Genomic DNA, 16,126 nt, shown 5'->3' on the forward strand with positions numbered 1-16,126 from the left:
AATTGATTGCTGAGTAACTCAAGAGGTGAATTAAATAGGGAAAAATGTTAATGAAAATTATGGGTATTAAGTAGTATAAAGAAATCTAATCAATTTATTAACATATTATATTACAAAAATTAATTAGACAGGAAGAAATTTTATTAATTTGGCGGGTGTTAAATATTATGAAGAGTTTTAATCAATTTAATATAATGTTTAATTAAAAAAATGAATTAAATAGGAAAAGGTGTTAATAAAAATGGTGGGTGCATGTTAAGTAATATGAAAAGTTTTAATTTATTAACATGGTTTATTACCAAAATTTCAATTAATATGTCAATTTTAATTATAAATTATGATATTTATTAACATGTTTTTATTACAAAAGTTCCAATTAAAATGTCAATATTGATTATAAATTATGAAATTTTGATGTAAATTTGTAAGGATTACATAAATTAAATTAATTTATAGAAAAATGAATTAAATCTATAAAATAAGAAAATTACGTGGCAATGAGTTTTGATGCTCACATTTACGTGGCATTTACGTGACATTTTTGGATTCTACGTGGCTTTGTCTACGTGGCGTTTATTAGTCATTTTAGGGTAGACTTTTAATTATATTTTATAGATGGATCCCAATACAGCACACAATGATAATAAAGAGAAATTTGGCCTAGGATTTTGGTACGTTGGATTTTTGATTTTTTTTAGAGGAAATAATAATGTGTGGGAATGTTTAATTTCATATCAAATTCCACTTAAGTGAACACAATTTGTGGAAAATTAGAGTGTAAAAGATTTTCTCCCGACATCCCAACAACAAATACGAGTAATATGGTGAGTAACAATATTGTCAACCCGCTTGACATGGGCACATTTGCTTTCCACGAACATGCATAATCCATCAAGAATGGCTTGAAATTACAAATATTCCAGAAGAGTTCCATGCAGATGACCGATCAAATTATTCATGGTATACAAGATTACTAAGAGATTGTCACATTCCGAGATGACAAGAACCACATGATCGCCATGCTCTTATTCAGCTTGAGCACACAAACTAAAAAGTACAGTAAAAAATAATTTCTCGTTTCTTTGGTCTGCAAGAGACTTTTTGTAATATCATAATTGATCCTTAAATATTAGGCATCAGCTAAGAAAACAACAAATTAATGGTGAAATATCTTCTTCTCCTGCCACAAAACGACCTCAGTACTCATACGTTCAACAGTGAAACTTATTCCTCCTCTGCACCAACACTGAAGTGGCTAGTCATGCGTTCCTAAAACGTGCCAAATAATATATCAAGTTAGCATCTTCTTATCCCACACGGTAAAGTAATAGAGGAAACGAAAAAGATATATCAATTAACAAACCTGCAACATTGCACGCTGCTTATTCATAAATTGTGTTCGCGCTTTGGCAAGAGCAGAGTTTGGTGACTTGTACAATCTCTGTTACAAGAAAGTAGAAGCACGTCAGGATAAAATGACGTGAAACATAATATTAAAATGATGGTAAAACATTAACTTTCAGAGTACAAAATATCAATATCCACTCACATTATCATCACCATCACTGCACCGACTTTCTAAACAAAAACAGCTTCAACAAGCATCTTCGAAGTAATAACATTTTCAAAGGAAAAAGATTAATTTTATTTATGATTTTCAAAGTACTCCGTCTATTCATTTGGAGTTGGTATATTTTACTTTTACCTTTTGTAAAGGTCAATCATTCACTACATTTCTAATTCGGATGAGAAATAACCCGCTAAAACACCGATAGATCTCGCTTAAAATTGTTGCACGAATAACTATTCTGAAGCAATGCATACCATTAAGGTAACTAAAGGTTAAACACGTAGGAGGAATGATTTGGGCATGCTTCACAATTAAGAACCATACAATAGTCTTGATAGTGGGTCAGACTCTTTTCTCAACTTCGATTGAGGATCAAAGCCTTCTCTTATCATTGATCCAAAAGCAAGGAAGCAAATCCAACCGAAGGGAGGGAGTACCCATCTTTAAGGGAATATATTAAGTAACCTAAGTTACAGCTGATGACAAAAATTACTATGCAGGAATCAAACCTTATCATTGAGTTTATTTTGACCATCACTGCTCAAAGCTGTCTTCTTTGGCGTGAATCCAAAGACATCATGCAGAAAGTCGTTCTCCTGCATAATAAGATAAAATAAAATAAAACAGTAAATCAATTTCGGATGAAGATATACACACATTAACATGCAATCAAGTTTCCAGAAAATAAGCATAAAGAGAAGTGGCCAGTCAGAGAACTAACCAGCATATGTTTCCCAAATCCTCCCCGAAGGAAATGCTTTAGAAAGTTCAACTACACAATCAAAGCAAGATTTTAGCAATTAAAAGCATTATTTACCATCTATATCTATCTAAAGTACAGATGAGCAACGTACACGTATCAGCTCTGACCACGATGATGTGTACAATGAATCTCCGCCCATCTTTGTCGAAGTTTCAGGAGCATAACCATCCTGAGAATTAGATCATTAAAATTAAAAACTTCCATAAACGATAAAAAGACCGGATAAAAAGAGTCTTGTACGAGAGTGTCTTTCATAAGTTTGTGTTTAAAGAACTACCTCAAGAAAATCCAAAAGATCTCGGAATAAATTCCTTTGATTGTTAAGATCCTTCTTAGCAGAACCTTTGCCACCAGCCTCGGAAGCGAGAGTTCTTACTTGATTGATCACTTTGCTTATAAGTCCCCTTAAGTGCACATATCCATCTCGTTTATCCTTATCAGTGCTACCAGTAGAGTCATTGGCTTCCCCAGTATACCTATCAAAATTTCCAATCTCAAATATCACAGCAAGTGCTTCACCAGCAGCTATACGCACAGATCGATCATCCTTGTCTAACAGGGAGGATAAATAAATTATTGACCTGTAAAATGAGAAGTAAAATTACTGAGAGAGTAAATCGAAGTGAAAATATTCAAAGAAAGAAATACTACAAAGAAAGACAAATGAAACAGAATTAGTCATCAACCATTCAAAAATGAGGATTTCACTGTGGCATTGCTTTGACAATTATATCAGCGGAATTTAGTAAAACAAACCTTTAGGCTAACACCATCAATATCCTCAAATAAGAAATTGGATAAGAGAATGCTCTTTTTTCAATGAAAATAATCAATATTTTTTATGCCATGTATCCACATCACAACAGGTTTCAGAATTGATTTCCCTCTCAAGGGCCAATTATTGTTAGCTCCTTTTTAATTGATGTTATCCGAAGCAGAATTAGTCATCAACCATTAAACAAAATAAACGTTACAAATGCAGAAACTAATCTTCCTGCCCCATCATTAAAAAATCTAAAATCATTCACATAAAAATATGATATCCGAACACCACAAACTCAACACCTACAGTGACTAGGACTTCATGATCCCGATGCCACAAAAAAAAAAAAAAAAAGTATACCAAATGAACAACGGAATTAATCGCTACAGTCTAGTAGTTTTCAGGGGGGTTGTGGAAGCTAACAGAAGCTAGGGGAAAGAATATTTTACTTACTCTTGCCAGTCTTTCAAAGTCAGACTACGTGAATCAGCTGTTGTGAGAAGAAATGCCCACGATGAGACCATTGCTGTAATTATAGGTGGCGAAGGTTTGCCTGGCAATGCCTGTGAAGTATGAATACATTAGTCAAGTAACATTCAACAACAGGGATACTAATTCTTCAAACCAATTGCTATGGATATCTAAACCTCATGCAAAGCCAGTATCGCACCAACATAAACTAAGCTATGGCATTCAAATGAAACCTAAAAAGTCAAAAAAACATTTAAAGACGCTTGCAATGATTAGGATAAAAACTCAAATTGTCAACACCTAACATGGTTTTACTGTTTGACTACTTCGGAGTTTGGATATCACCTTGAAATGTTTGTTTTAGCTATAAAAGGTGCAGTTAAACAAGGTCCTAATAAGGAACAGTATATAATAATTAGACAAAGTTGAAATTTACGCGGCTAACATATATAAAAAGATACATACATTGGTACCCAACTTAGGATGAACAACTTGCCACATCGTTTGCATAGCTCTTTCTGTTTCCTCCGGATCCTCCCCACCAATAAAAGTGACAACAGCCAAACACTCTAACAACTGCGAATCATACATCCAAGTAAATCAGTGATTACTGCGCACTCAGGCTCACCAAGTCGAACATAAAGAAGGCAGAAAATAGGCTTACCGATGCAACTTTTGATGACTCACATCTTGATCGGAGAGCTTGAGATATTACAGGCAACGATTCTTTCAATATTTCCTGTGCATTGTTACCAGGACCAGTGGTCAATGCCAAAAGACCTGAAAAGCAATCACAGATTCACAAGGTTATCTCTCGATATATAGATTACTACCAGGTACAAAACAATCCGCTAGAAGGTGAGACTTACCAATTGCATGAGATGCCAAAGATGCCTCTTTTCCAGAACCTCGCTTTATAGAATTAAGACATTGGTGAAGCAGAGTTGCAAACCTGATTGAAACAGTAAACAACGTACAAAATGCATCAGCTCAGAACATAACGGATAAAAGGTGATTACAAGTAATAAACTACGAGTAGTTTTTAAAGGGGGGGAGGCAAACAATTCAATACACGTGTTACACTCCAAACTTCAAATCCTGGATACCAGTTTCGATTGTCATTGGCTAACAGTACTTACAACAAACAATACTAGAACAGAAATTTGAAAATCTCAAATATCTTTCAAACACATAAATCCATCTAACAAAAGGAAGAGCGGAGGTCTTACTTCTTTTCGACGAATTCATGTTGCATGTTTGTACTGAATGCCTCAATGATAGTTACCAAGGCTTTCTCTCTTGTCGAACCTCTACACACAAAATACACAAACAAGCAATTATTATAAGGCGACTGCCATATATCATAATATCTTAAACCAAACTGAGAAATCAGAGCATCATTTCGACATCTAATATTTTTGTTCAAAGGAACACACTATGTGGCGAGTAAGAATCGAACCCTCAACTTGATGGTTGAGGTGGGGGAGCTCTTACCACTTAAGCCAACTCTTTTTTTCTTATTATTTCGACATATATAAAGATACCAAAGCTATACCTTTTCTCAAATAAATCGTCTAAAGACTCGTCCAACAAAGTATCCTTCTCCACCTCCTCACCAGCGTAGCCACCCAACATAAAATCGGAGCGAATTGATGATGCTGAGCTGACACTGTCGGTATCGTCGCTATCCAGCATTGCTGCTGAATTCTTTCTAGCTGAATTACCTATAATTTACACATTAATCAAAAACCCTTTTAGAATCATTCAACTACATAATTCTAAGCGGCAAAAACACAATTAGGCTATCTAACTAACTACAAACCCCGGTTCCGCCACTGATTTCAATCAAACATGAAGAATAAAAACGTAATTAGAATTAGACATGAAAATAAGGAAAAGAAGCTTACGTTTCCCCATGGATGAAGGAATAATAATTAATCCTAAAAATCTAAGTAAGAGGCGGAGATGAAATTGAAAGCGTCAAAAATAGAAAAATCTGGGAAATTGGGGAAAATAAAAAACAATAGAAGAATAAGAATTAATTAAAGCGTTGATTGAATGCGAAGGACAGGAAGTAGAAGGATTAATGATCGGGAATAATTCAAGGCAAGAAATATCCATTAAAATTAAGAGAATCTGGGAAAAATTGATTAAAAAGAGGGCAATTTTGGGGAAGAACAAGTGTTTGTGTAGATGAGAAGAAAGGGTATCTGAGAACAAGGGGAAAAGTGTGGTTGAGACGGCTGTCTAGGGTATTTATATGAAGGAGGATTACACGTTTTTAGTTCTATTTTTATTTTGGTGTGGTCGGCCAATTTTGTGAGGGAGTTTATTCCTTGTGATTGTATTGCGTGGTTTACGAATATTCTGGGAAACCTCAAGTCTGAACGGGTGGAGATCGTTATTTTGGAAAATTTTATTTCGCACACTTTCGGCAAGTAGACACGTCAACTTCTGACCCGGACTTATTCAACTTCAAGGTTAAAACTCAAAACCTCGACTTGTAGTTAGTTTGACCCGTATCCAAATTTGGGGTCGAAATTCGACCTGGAATAGGTCGACACGTTGGTGTTGGGTCAAAGATTAATTAAGACACTTATTATAATGGTTACGGAGCATATTTATATAGTATATTGGAAATAATAATTAAAAAATAATTAGTTTTAGTACTTTATTACATAAACAATTTTAAAAAAATAATAATATAACTTTTAATAATAAAGTATTTATTAAAATATTTTAATTTCTATAATTGTGTCAATATAATTAATATCCACTGAATATGATTAAAATATTAATATTAAATATGTTTTTTTTCGATTTTAATGATCGTAAAAAAAGACGTTAAAAACTATTTTTTCACCCGTGTTCTGACCTTATCAATCCGACTCGTTTCACAGGTCTACTACCAAGTCTAGAAGGCTGCAAGATCTTATTTATAAAATAGTACACAAATTCTTGTTCAGGATGCTAATATTCATCTTACCTTAAAACCGATTCAAATGGTAAATGACACAAATGTAAGATGTTTAGAGATTAACAAATTGTTAGTTCTAGTATATGCAAATGAAAGCATATTTGAGTATTTGACCCATTTTTATTTAAAAACGAATATTGTCGCTCTTCTGAGAGACTTACTCAAATTAGAAAGTAGCAGCTTGAACAATGTCTTCAGCTAACAACCATGTTAACCGAAGAAGTTATTCGGGTGGGGTACTCCATTGAAGAGGTCCATTGATAATATTAAATGACTAATGATTAAAGAAATTGAAAGTACAACTCATAGAGCCAGATCAACAAAGTGCACTTTATTTTCTGTAAGTCTATGATAAAAACTCCATAATCAACCATGCTTGCTTGTGAGTAATCTTAGGATGCGTGACCTCCTAGGAATGTTTCCAGTATGCGCATGAGTGGTGTCAAAATGCGGGGGATGTACTACCTCAAACTTTATTTGTTTTTTAGCATATGTGTATTTTTTTCTGTGGTTATTCCCTCAAACTTTATTTGTTTTTGAGCATATATGTATTTTTTCCGACGTTATTAAAGTTTATAAGTTAGATTTTATTTTATTTTTTTCCGTCAAAACTCAAATTTAACTAAGCTAATATGTAATGTTTTTTAGTTTTACTGTAATTTTTTGAGCTTAATGTTTAAGTGAATAAACTCAGAAATTTTATAGTAAAACTCATAATTTTTAAATCAAAACTCAAAAACATTATTATAAACAACTGCTGGTAGTACATCGGATGTATAATTTACTTACTATAAAATGCACTGGAAAGGATTTGTGTTAAAACAAACAGAAACACATTGGAGAGTCACTCTCTCATTTAGGCCCTGTTCTTTTGGACTTAATTTCAGTTCTAATAAGTTGATTGATTGATTCGGCTCTATTAAGTTTGATTGATTGATTGACTCCATTCAGTTTAGTTCAGATCAGTTTAGTTCAGTTCAGAGTGGTTTATTTCAACATTAATATTATTATCTTATTTTATATTCTTATAGTTATCATTATTATTATATTAATTTATTTACTATTGTTATTATTTTATTAAAATTTATTTTTAATATTTATTACATTACTATTATTATTTCTTATATTTATTTATTATTATACTATTATGATTAATGGCAATATTATTATTATTATTATTATTATTATTATTATTATATTGTTATATTACATTTATTATTTTATTAATATATTCATTTTTATTAATATTATTAATAACATATTTATTATTATTATATTAATTACTTATTATATTACATCTATTACTGTTATTATTATTATTTATATTAATTATTATTATTTATAATATTTATATTATACTTATCATATTTATTTTTTAGTTATTATTATTAATATATTATATTATTTAATATATTATAATATTATTAATAATATTTATATTATACTTATCATATTTGTTTTTTAGTTATTATTATTAATATATTATATGATTTAATATATTATAATATTATTAATAATATTATCATTATTATATTTATTATTATATTTGTTCCGGGTGTAATTCCAGAGCAAGTATTGTTACCACCCGTGGCTTGTAGAATGATGTCTTGAGTTGAATCCCTCTTGTCTTTATCGTTCCTCTCGGCCTCTCCTGCAACAATGAACGAACTGAGGGCTTGGCTTTGTGCCAAGCGTACTCACTCCGACGCTCAAGTCAGTAAACTTAGAGGGATAAGTTGTTATTACTTGGCTAAGGATGTATTGTAGAGAGATAAGGAAGATATTACCAGATGAATAGTGAATCTTAGGTTAAATTGTGGATCCCCTACTCAATGAGAGTAGAGGAGTATTTATAGACTTTCACCTTTTGTCACGTAGTGGCCAAGTGGCCAAGTGGCTAGCAGGTGGAAAGACTGATCTACCCTCGGCCGAGGGACCCCTGGCAGGCCGACGGGCCCTGTTGGCTCACCGCCGAGGGGTCTTGGATATGAGTTCGCGGATGTGTGCCCCGGCTGGCTAGTTGTCTCAGCCGGGACCTAGACAGGCTGCGTCGGTTAGGCTGTCTTGGTCGTTGACTTGTTGTGGATATCCTTGACCTTGCTCAATGTGTTGACTCGGTCAGCGGGTGCAGAATATGCCCCATCAATTTGCCCCCAGCGTAGTCTATGCCGTGGTGTGGACTCCGATGTATGTTGAGCGTATATTCTGCGTAAGAAACGAATTTAAATCCCCGGCTTCTTCTCCCTCGGCTTACTTTCGTGCAGGCCGTACCATATCCCCCCTCCACATGGATGTGTAATGGACATCAAATGTGGAAGAGAAGATGGCGGTGGCCGGTGGACCCGAGGTTGAGAGTGCCGGTGTGCTTTGATTGCCCCGGCCGGTGCTGCCAAGCTCGGTTGATCATGTGGCCGGCGGAGAACAGATACTTAGGAATTTGCTGAGGGAGATGAATAGGCAGAGATATGACGGGGCGTGTTAAAGAAGCTTGGTCACTGTTGCATTGATTGACGTTCAACTGTTGCAACGATTGACATTCCGTGGTCGCATGTCTGACACGTGTCTGTTCGCTGATTGGCTGACGTTTCATGGGCTGTGCCCTGGTTGGTCTTTCTTCATGGGCTTTTTCCTATAAATAGGGTAGTTAGCCCCTGAAATTGGCCCTCAATTTCATTTTCTCTAAAATTTCCTTCTTGCTTAAACTCTCATTGACGGAACTTCTCTCTAGCCTTCAAACTTCTACTCGGCGTAACCCTTTTTCCAAGGTAAACAATCAAATTCTCGATCTTTTCTTTGTTAAATAATTGTTCTTTGCCATGTCTTCTACGACGCCGGGCCTAGTAATCGTGCGCCGGGGGGTTCCCCGTCGCGTCTTAATGAAGAGGAGATACTAGAGGCTATCCCGATAAGGTCTAGGGGTCCTAGGCCTCTTTCTCCTGAAGTTAACCCAGAAGTTATGGAGGGTTGGGAGGATGAGGAAGATGATGATGCCGAAGGGGCTCATCCTAATGAGGGGAGGCCGTATATCGAGGATCACGGCGATGCCTGTAAGGCCTGCCCTAACCGCGCTTGGACCCATAAATTTGCCAGCTGTTCTGGTCCCGACGCTTTCGCGCGTCACTTCTACTTTGGCGGGGGTACAGTATCGTCATTCCGGGGTCGACCAGCGGTCTGTTGCCCTCCCAAGGGCTACATCGGCGTGTACATTAGACACCTGGAGTATGGGCTCCGGTTTCCTCTGAATGAATACGTTATGGCCATTATTAGAGCCATGAACGTTGTCGTGGCCCAACCGCACCCGTTGGTCGTTAGGACCATAGTCGGCTTTGTCGGCTCTGTCTCTTTAGGGGGAGGTTCCGACGGTTAATTTATTTCGTCGGCTTCACCACCTTCGACCGTCGTTTCCTGGTCGCGTCGGATGGTACAGCGTGCAGACGGAGCCGGGTTACGTCTCCGTTGAAAAGCTTTCTTCCTGCAAGGGCTGGAAGGATCGGTGGGTGTTTGTTGAGGTTCCGGAGGAATATCCCTTGCCCCGGTCCTTCCAGCACCAAGTCAATTTGCGGGGTGAGACTAAGGCAGAGCGTGACAGATGGGTCACCCCAAATAAGCTTAAGATGGATGCCAGCAAGGTCCCTCTTAACGCCGATGAGGAGCGGGCGATGAAGCTGTTTGAGGTGGGAGATGATGGGTTGCCGAAGGGATGGATTCCTCCGACGCAGATCATTCTCCAGGATGCGCCGCTCTGCCACGTCGGCCTCATACCAGCCCTAGCACAGGGTGAGTGGGGTCGGTGTGAGGCCCCTTTCTGTCATTTTTAAATGTTCATGTTTCTTGAACTTTGATTTCATTCCTTCCACTTAACTGTTGCTTTGCTTCGTTTGCAGACCATTTTGGCCCGGACCTGTCGGAGGATATCCTTAGGAGAATGGGGCTTGCTTCGGACAAGTCAGTTGTTGATAAGCACCCTAAGGCTCTGGCTCGTGACCGCAGAACGCCGCCGAATGATCTCATGGATCAGCAGCTGAAAGGCTTAAATGCGGAGGCGGCCCAGGCAACGGTTATTGGTAATATGCCGCGCCGAACGCGGAGAACAAAGAAATCGGCGGTGACGGCGTCGACATCAGTCCCGCCTCCCATTCCTTCGATCAAAAAAGGGACAGTGGAAGTCGTTGATGTTATTGCTGGGGAGGACTCCGATGCAGAGGGATCTCCTCATGTTCGTAAGAGGAAAGAGCCTACCCCTGCTACTGACGCCTCTGCTGCTACTGCCGCTACCGCCGTGACCGGCAAGGATAAAGGGCATCCGACCAAGAAGGCCAAGCCCTCGGTCGATCTAACTTTGTGGCTCGATTTAGCCGGCTCATTAGGCGTTCACGATGACGGGCTCTACGGTATGTCTATGTATGTTGACACGGATGCCTTGATTGGATTTTTTGTAGATCAACCGCCGCCGTCTACGGGTCACACTGTAGAGCGGCATGCCGAGAAGAAAACTGCGCAGGCAAGTGGCCAAGATGCCGCCGTTGTCACATCCTTCCCGAAGTCCACCCCACTCCAGGTTAGGTCGGAGGGCCTAAGCTTGGTTAAGATTCTTTGTCAAAGTGGGCCGAGGTGGCCGGTAACCTCGTTGTGGAGCGAGGCTCAGCCATGGGCGAGGCCGCGCCTCGGCCTGAGCGCTCCGATCCCGAGCTTCTTGCTGCGAATGAGGAAGCTTGTAGGGCCAAGGTTGAGGCCGAAAAGGCGGTCCTCGCTGAACGAAAGTTTCGGGAGGACGCCGAAAAGGCACTAGTTGTTGAAAAGGCCAAGGTCGAGGCTGCGGATGGTAATGCCGCTAGGTTTGCTTTGGAGGAGCGTGACCACTTTCGAGGCTCGCCGACCTCAATGCTAAGAGCTACCAAGAGCTGAGGTCCGGGTATAAGGCCCAGGGGAAGGTGATCCGGAACAGGGACGCTGTTATTGCCTAGAGGGAGAAGGACATTGAGATGCTCCAAACCGTTGTCCTTCCTAACATGTGCACCCAATACCGGGACCTGGCCGAAGAAGCCGCTAGGGAAACAATTGGGGAGCTCTTTCCTCTTGATGGCTCCTTTCCGTGGGGGAAATATGACGAGCTGTTTGATGACAAGCTCGAGGCCAAGGAGAAGGCTGCGGAGGAGAAGACCAAGGAGGAAGCAAGGGTGAAGAAGGAGGAAGATGAGGCCGCAGGGAAGGCGATAGTTGCTGAGGATGCTAACGCGGCCAAGGAAGCTGAGGCTGAGGCCGAGGTTGTTAAGAAGGCTGAGACCGAGGTCGGGGCTACCAAGGAAGCTCCTGGTTCGTCCACCAAGGGCGATGCTGCCAACCCCACCGATGGCGGGCAGCCACAGGCATAGGGAGACGGGCGGTCGTCACCAGGCTCACCCGACATCTCGGATAGCTTTAGCTGTTCGGGGGCCAATTATTAGGCCTTTTCTCACTGCCATCTTTTGGCGCTTCAAATTATAAGTCTGTAACCTTTTGCTTTCTTTTTCCTTGTATTTCGTAACACTTTGGTAGGTAGAGTTTTGGCTTATCCCTATGGGGACGGCCGTCGTCTGTATTCTCCTTGCAATTATTTCCAATGAAGTTTGCTTTTTGGCCTTCGGCCTTGGCCGGGGTTTTGATCACCGCTCTTCACTTATCTTCTTGCGTTATTTAATTAAGCGCTTCTTTTTTACCTTCGGCCGGGCGAGGTGGTTTAGAATGCGTATCTCAACTGTGTTTAACGTCTTAAGCTCGGTCTTAATTTGCCGAGGGCAAGTCGCGTTTTACTCGTCTCTTCCCGGTCTTAATTTGCCGGGGGCAACGGAGTTTACGTTTTGACTGCTGTTGCACACATGTTAGCATATTGGCTCGTTCCCCCGTCACTCTCGGTCTTAATTAGCCGAGGTGATCAAGGTTTTGGCTCTATCCGCTGTGTACATATGTGGAGATGTGGGCTCGTTTCCCCGTTGCTCCCGGCTTAAAGCCGGGGTAATCGAGGTTTTTGGCCTATCTGCTTCTTGGCGTGGCTGCCGTGGCGTCTACCACTTGGAGTGACTGCTGCGGCGTCTACCTCTTAAGGTGACTGCCGTAACGTCTACTTCTTGGGGTGACTGCGACGGCGCCTGCTTCTTGGTAGTGACTGCCGTGGCGTCTACCACTTGGAGTGACTGCTGCGACGTCTACCTCTTAGGGTGACTGCCGTAGCGTCTACTTCTTGGGGTGACTGCGACGGTGCCTGCTTCTTGATAGTGACTATGGGGGGAAATGAACACTTTGATGGAAAACTTGGGACCATTCTTCATTTAGAAATAACATGCGTCGGGGTGCCCACAGTTGTTTTGGGCACCTCCGCCGCTATACAAGATTTTTCCGAGATTACTCGTCCCAATGGTGTATTAAAGGCGCACCCTCCATGTCCGTCAGCCGGTGTGTCTTGAGAGAGCGTCGGACCTGGGAGTGTACTGTATCTGGAAAGACTCTAATCTGGCGGTGTCGGCTTCTATCCTTTCCAGGTATCTTCCCATCCCATCGTCTCGGGCCTTATACTCTTCCCTGACTTGGTTGGCCACCAATAGTGAGCATGTTTTTACCACGACGGGCTCTGCCCCGGCAGAGCTAGCCGACTCGACTCTCTTTACCACCGTCTCGTAATCGGACCCGTTGTTTGAGGCCGAGGAGATAAGTTTCAAGGGGTGCTTAGACACGTTCCCGCTTGGGCCGGTGATAAGGATGCCGGCTCCCGAGCCGTTCGTTGTAGGGGCCCGTCGCAGTTATTTCCCATATCTTAGGGATGTGGTTCTTCTTGGTCGGTCGTGGTTCCTCCAACCATGCCGACGTTGGTATTCATCGGGTCTTCCTCCGCCGCAAGGATGGGCTCTTCCCCTTCTCGATTGTTTTGCCACTTTGAGGGATTGCATGTTGCACCCCCCGGCGGATATCGGGTGTTGACCACCTCGTCCTTCCCGTTCTTGGAGACGAGCTTATGCGCTTCCCCCCGGTCCGAGACATACATCGTGTCGGGCCGGATGGACATCACGCGCGTCGCTCGCTCGAGTGACTCGGCTTTATGAGGACGTTGTAGGCGGATGAGCCGTCAATGACCACGAACTCAGATAGGACATTCTTGGCCGCATTCCCCTCGCCGAACATGACCGCAACCTTTGATCGATCCCGGGGGTACCGGCCGGCCCCGGAGAAGCTATACGACGGATTGGTGCAGGGGCTCAAGTCTTCGATCTTCGTAGCCGAGTCCTAGGAAGCATTCCCGAACATAATGTTCGTGTAGGCGCCTGTGTCAATTAGGCACCTCTTGATTAGGTGATTGGATATGTCCAAGTGGACTACTAGTGGGTCATTTGTGCGGGGCGATGACTCCCGTAGTCCTTCTTCCCAATGGTTATATCGGGGATGTTGGAAGTGGTGGCGCTTTGTCTTGGGCACAAAGTTGATGGCCCGATACAACTCGTTTAAGTGCCGTTTGTGCCCATGAGCGGACCCACCGTTCTCGTTGCCCCCGATGACAACATGGATTACACCTATCCGTTCAAAGACGGATTTCTTATTCGAGCCGCCGCATCGTCTTTTGATCTTTGGCAACATACTTGCCGAGGCTCCCCTTCCGGATAAGCTCTTCAATGGCATTCTTCGATGCCTGATCGTCGATATGGTGACCGGTGTGGCCGTGGTATTCACGATCGACTCGTGTCACCGTCTCCCTTTGGTTTGGGGGCCTTTCCCACTTCGGCCCTCGCTCTTGCTCGGGCGAAGACCTCGGCGGCGGGCACGACTAGGGGGTGTGCTCGTTGTCTTGCTTCGGGTAGTATGTTCCCGACCTCCCCGGCGCCCGCCGAGTTCTCCGCTCCCGACAGATTTGTCGGCCGTGACCTATTATAGTCACGGCGTCCTTCGTCCGTGTTGTCCTCCCGCGGCTCTTTCTTTCGAGTGTCGGCCTCGCCGGAGCCTACCCGGGTTTTGTGGTAGTCCTCTACTTTTATGGCCCGATCGGCCATTCTCCGGCGGACTCCAGGTTCCGCCGCACTTGATGAGCTCATTTTTTAGGTCCCCTCTTGGGAGGCCTTTCATCGCCGCGAAGGCCGCCACTCATTGTTCACTCACGGATCTGCCGAACCTTGGCGTCGAACCTCTTCACGTAACTCGGGAGAGATTCGCCTCCCTCCTGTTTGATAGTCGGGAGGTCCGATGTCTCGACGGCTCTCCTCTTGTTGCAAGAGTCTTGGGCCAGAAAGTGTCCTTTAGGTCGGATAATAAAGATACCGGCCGTCGGGTAGCCCCTTGTACCAACTTTGCGCCATCCCATGCAGTGTTGTTGGGAAGACTCGGCACCAAACCTCGTCGGGTTGCTCCCATACCGACATGTGAGACTCGTAAGCCTCAACGTGGTCGGTTGGGTCGCCTTCCCCTTTGTATGCTATGGGTGGCAACTTCAGCTTAGTCGGCACCAGGGGTATCCGGGACGAGGCGCCGAGAGGTGTCGACCGTGTGTCGAACGATACGCGGCGATCGACTCCTCGCACCCCTAGTCCGGCTCCTCCCCCCGTGGCGGGAGGGGCTTTTCTCCGACTCGGTGAGTCGGACTCCTTCCCGACTCGGTGAGTCGGGCTTCTTCCCGCCTTTGGTAAGTCGGGCTTCTTCTCCGACTTAGATAAGTCGGACTTCTTTCACTCCTCTGGGGAATGCCACGTCGGCGGCGGCGGCGCGGCGTCCTCCCGTGAGTGCGGGAAGGGCTTAGGTCCGCCACTAGCGCTCCGGGCTCCCCGGCGTCTTGACGGGGGCCGCTTCTTCCAAAGTGCTTCGTTCAAGTCTCTTGGAGTCACATTATGGGCCCTGGTCTCCTGGACGGGTTCCGCCGCTCTTGTCGGTGTGACAGTGTGGCGGCGCACTACTTATTAGTTCCGAAGCGCCTCGGTTTTTTTGCTTCGACCACATGTCCCATGATGGTGATCGGTCGGCGGGTAGCGGCGATCGGCATTATTGGCATCCCGTATTCCGGCTGAATTACTAGGCGGTGGAGGGTCGCGCAACACCGTAATTGTGGACGGTATCATCTTGACAGAGTTCGGTTTCGTCAGTTACGAATACCTCTTGTTGTTTGGACATCTTCTTAGCCTTTTGGGTGGGTTTTTTGTTTGGGAATGAATGTGACTAGCTTCTAGTATCTTATTCCCACAGACGGCGCCAATTGTTCCGGGTATAATTCCAGAGCAAGTATTGTTACCACCCGTGGCTTGTAGAATGATGTCTTGAGTTGAATCCCTCTTGTCTTTATCGTTCCTCTCGGCCTCTCCTGCAACAATGAACGAACTGAGGGCTTGGCTTTGTGCCAAGCGTACTCACTCCGACGCTCAAGTCAGTAAACTTAGAGGGATAAGTTGTTATTACTTGGCTAAGGATGTATTGTAGAGAGATAAGGAAGATATTACCAGATGAATAGTGAATCTTAGGTTAAATTGTGGATCCCCTACTCAATGAGAGTAGAGGAGTATTTATAGACTTTCACCTTTTGTCACGTAGTAGCCAAGTGGCCAAGTGGCTAGCAGGTGGAAAGACTGATCTACCCTC

The 16,126-nt window shown here is 42.7% G+C and overlaps 1 protein-coding gene across 1 annotated transcript; it reads right to left on the bottom strand.

The window, feature by feature from the left end:
- Positions 1–874: 874 nt before the first annotated feature.
- LOC141596914 (uncharacterized) lies at positions 875–5,903 on the bottom strand. Its single transcript, XM_074417186.1, has 13 exons — positions 5,475–5,903; positions 5,123–5,291; positions 4,797–4,877; positions 4,437–4,519; positions 4,232–4,347; positions 4,033–4,143; positions 3,550–3,659; positions 2,611–2,914; positions 2,425–2,502; positions 2,292–2,342; positions 2,080–2,166; positions 1,364–1,441; positions 875–1,269 (listed from the first exon to the last, which is right to left on the bottom strand). Exons 1-13 carry the CDS (start codon positions 5,482–5,484, stop codon positions 1,225–1,227), a joined length of 1,323 nt encoding a protein of 440 aa, XP_074273287.1. The 5' UTR covers positions 5,485–5,903; the 3' UTR covers positions 875–1,224.
- Positions 5,904–16,126: the final 10,223 nt, after the last annotated feature.

The sequence above is a fragment of the Silene latifolia genome, chromosome 8 (assembly GCF_048544455.1).
Source record: "Silene latifolia isolate original U9 population chromosome 8, ASM4854445v1, whole genome shotgun sequence".
NCBI classification, from domain to species: domain Eukaryota; kingdom Viridiplantae; phylum Streptophyta; class Magnoliopsida; order Caryophyllales; family Caryophyllaceae; genus Silene; species Silene latifolia.